The sequence below is a fragment of the Austrofundulus limnaeus genome, unplaced genomic scaffold (assembly GCF_001266775.1).
Source record: "Austrofundulus limnaeus strain Quisiro unplaced genomic scaffold, Austrofundulus_limnaeus-1.0 Scaffold1773, whole genome shotgun sequence".
NCBI lineage: Eukaryota > Metazoa > Chordata > Actinopteri > Cyprinodontiformes > Rivulidae > Austrofundulus > Austrofundulus limnaeus.
The window spans coordinates 34,307-36,499 of NW_013954175.1; the positions used below are offsets into that span (position 1 = coordinate 34,307).

At 36.4% G+C, this 2,193-nt stretch overlaps 1 protein-coding gene across 1 annotated transcript in view; it reads right to left on the reverse strand.

Annotated features, from left to right (window-relative positions):
* Positions 1 to 2,193, reverse strand: part of igf2r (insulin-like growth factor 2 receptor) — a gene marked incomplete at its 5' end in the record, with an annotated part of 61,258 nt that overhangs the window by 30,077 nt on the left and 28,988 nt on the right. Inside the window, 2 exon segments of the mRNA XM_014033569.1 lie at positions 1,598 to 1,720; positions 1,925 to 2,051. Of these exon segments, the coding sequence (XP_013889023.1) occupies positions 1,598 to 1,720; positions 1,925 to 2,051 (250 nt within the window).

The following is a 2,193-nucleotide window of genomic DNA, read 5'->3' on the forward strand; positions in this document are numbered from 1 at the left end:
TATTGCGAGGTGACGCAAAAGTATTACGAGGTGACGCAAAAGTATTGCGAGGTGACGCAAAAGTATTACGAGGTGACGCAAAGGTATTGCGAGGTGACGCAAAAGTATTACGAGGTGACGCAAAAGTATTGCGAGGTGACACAAAAGTATTACGAGGTGACGCAAAGGTATTGCGAGGTGACGCAAAAGTATTACGAGGTGACGCAAAAAGTATTGCGAGGTGATGCAAAAGTATTGCGAGGTGACACAAAAGTATTACGAGGTGACGCAAAGGTATTGCGAGGTGACGCAAAAGTATTACGAGGTGACGCAAAAGTATTACGAGGTGACGCAAAGGTATTGCGAGGTGACGCAAAAGTATTACGAGGTGACGCAAAAGTATTACGAGGTGACGCACAGGTATTGCGAGGTGACGCAAAAGTATTACGAGGTGACGCAAAAGTATTACGAGGTGACGCAAAAGTATTACGAGGTGACGCAAAAGTATTGCGAGGTGACGCAAAAGTATTGCGAGGTGATGCAAAAGTATTGCGAGGTGATGCAAAAGTATTGCGAGGTGATGCAAAAGTATTGCGAGGTGATGCAAAAGTATTGCGAGGGAACGCAAAAGAAAAAAATCCCTCCGTGTCCCATCGCGGGCTCCGTAGAAAAGATCTAACAGCCTCAGTAATTCATGTATGGTTCGTTCTTTAACTTGTTGATTCAAAAATAAATAAATAAATAAATAAACATAAAAATTTTTTCATTTTTTTGTTTTAAAATAAAAAAGCTTAACAAAACTGAAAAAATGCTACTTTTTTTTACTTTCTTTTAATGATTAAAGAAAAGACAAGCTTTATATTTTGCTAAACAGAAAAACTGTCCATCTAACCATCTAAGTTTTAAAATTTTATATCCAGCCAAAAAAATCTTTTTGATCTTGTTTGGAGACAAATTTACTAAACAAGAGCAGAATGTGTGAGATTAATAATCTTGTTAGCTTGTAAATTTGACTCAAATTAAGTTAAATGGAGTAGGACAAGTTCACTTTGTAAGATTTTAATTTAAACGCTTCAAAGTCAAATTAACTGATTTCAAGAATCTTACCAGGTAAAATAGGAACATAAAATAACGTAAAAACTTCATTAGATGGACATTTTTTGCAGTCCTGTTGGTTACTTTCTGGCGGAACCGGAAATCATCATGGCCTGAACTCCTGGGGCGTTACGTTTTTCACTGAACACTTTAGAAACCAACACAAGTCTTATTTAGAAGAAGTCCATCTTACTGCAAACAAAATTGCTTTAATATTCAGGTTCAAGTGCAACCATTGACAATACCTTCAGGAACGGTTTCTGTTTTTAAGCAGCCACTATAAACTCTAATTCTTTGAAGACTTCGTCATTTCTGGTACAAGTACATATTAAAACAACAACCGTATATTTTATTAAGGATTTAGATAAGCAAAGCAAAAAACAAACACTGGATTTTTTTTATTTGTTCAATTTTACATTCAGGTTTTGAAAACTGGAGAAAAAAAAAACCCACTGTTGTTTTTGCAATTTTATTTTGAAAAGCAAAGAATGAAGCAAACGCAGCTTCACAGTGGATTACCTACCAGTGTTTGGATCACATCCAGCGTTGGTCACCTCTCCACAAATGTTCATGCGAAACATCTTCCCACTTTCATAAACTGCGTAACCATCTGCTTTCTTCAAAGAGTTCAGGTCAAACAAATGTCCTAAAAAATTAATAAAAATAATAATCAAGGCCTTTGAGGATTTAATTTTAAACAATGTTGTTTTTACAAGCTTTACTAGAAGAAAGAAAAAGTTTAATTCTATTTCTTCACATTCCTAACATTTTATTCTGCAGTTAAAGTATATTTATGTTAATTTTTTTACTCCTGAAAGAAGCTGATTGAGGAKGGCTGGGTGAGTCTGACCTGTAGCAGGGTTGGTGACCCTGCAGTCGCCCTGCTGGACGCTGTTTAAAGGGCAGGCAGCTGCTGTTAGCCACAGGAACGTATACACACATCCCTCAATCTCAGAGATCAGAGTGGGCCGAGAGTCCTGAGAGAAACAAAGTTTTTATTTAAACAAAAAGAATATCTCATTCTTCCTGTCACTTATGGAGACTAGTCTTTGGCTACAAGCTGCTGTTTGAAAACATAAATATGCACAAACACAAGTTAATTTCCTATAATAATAATAA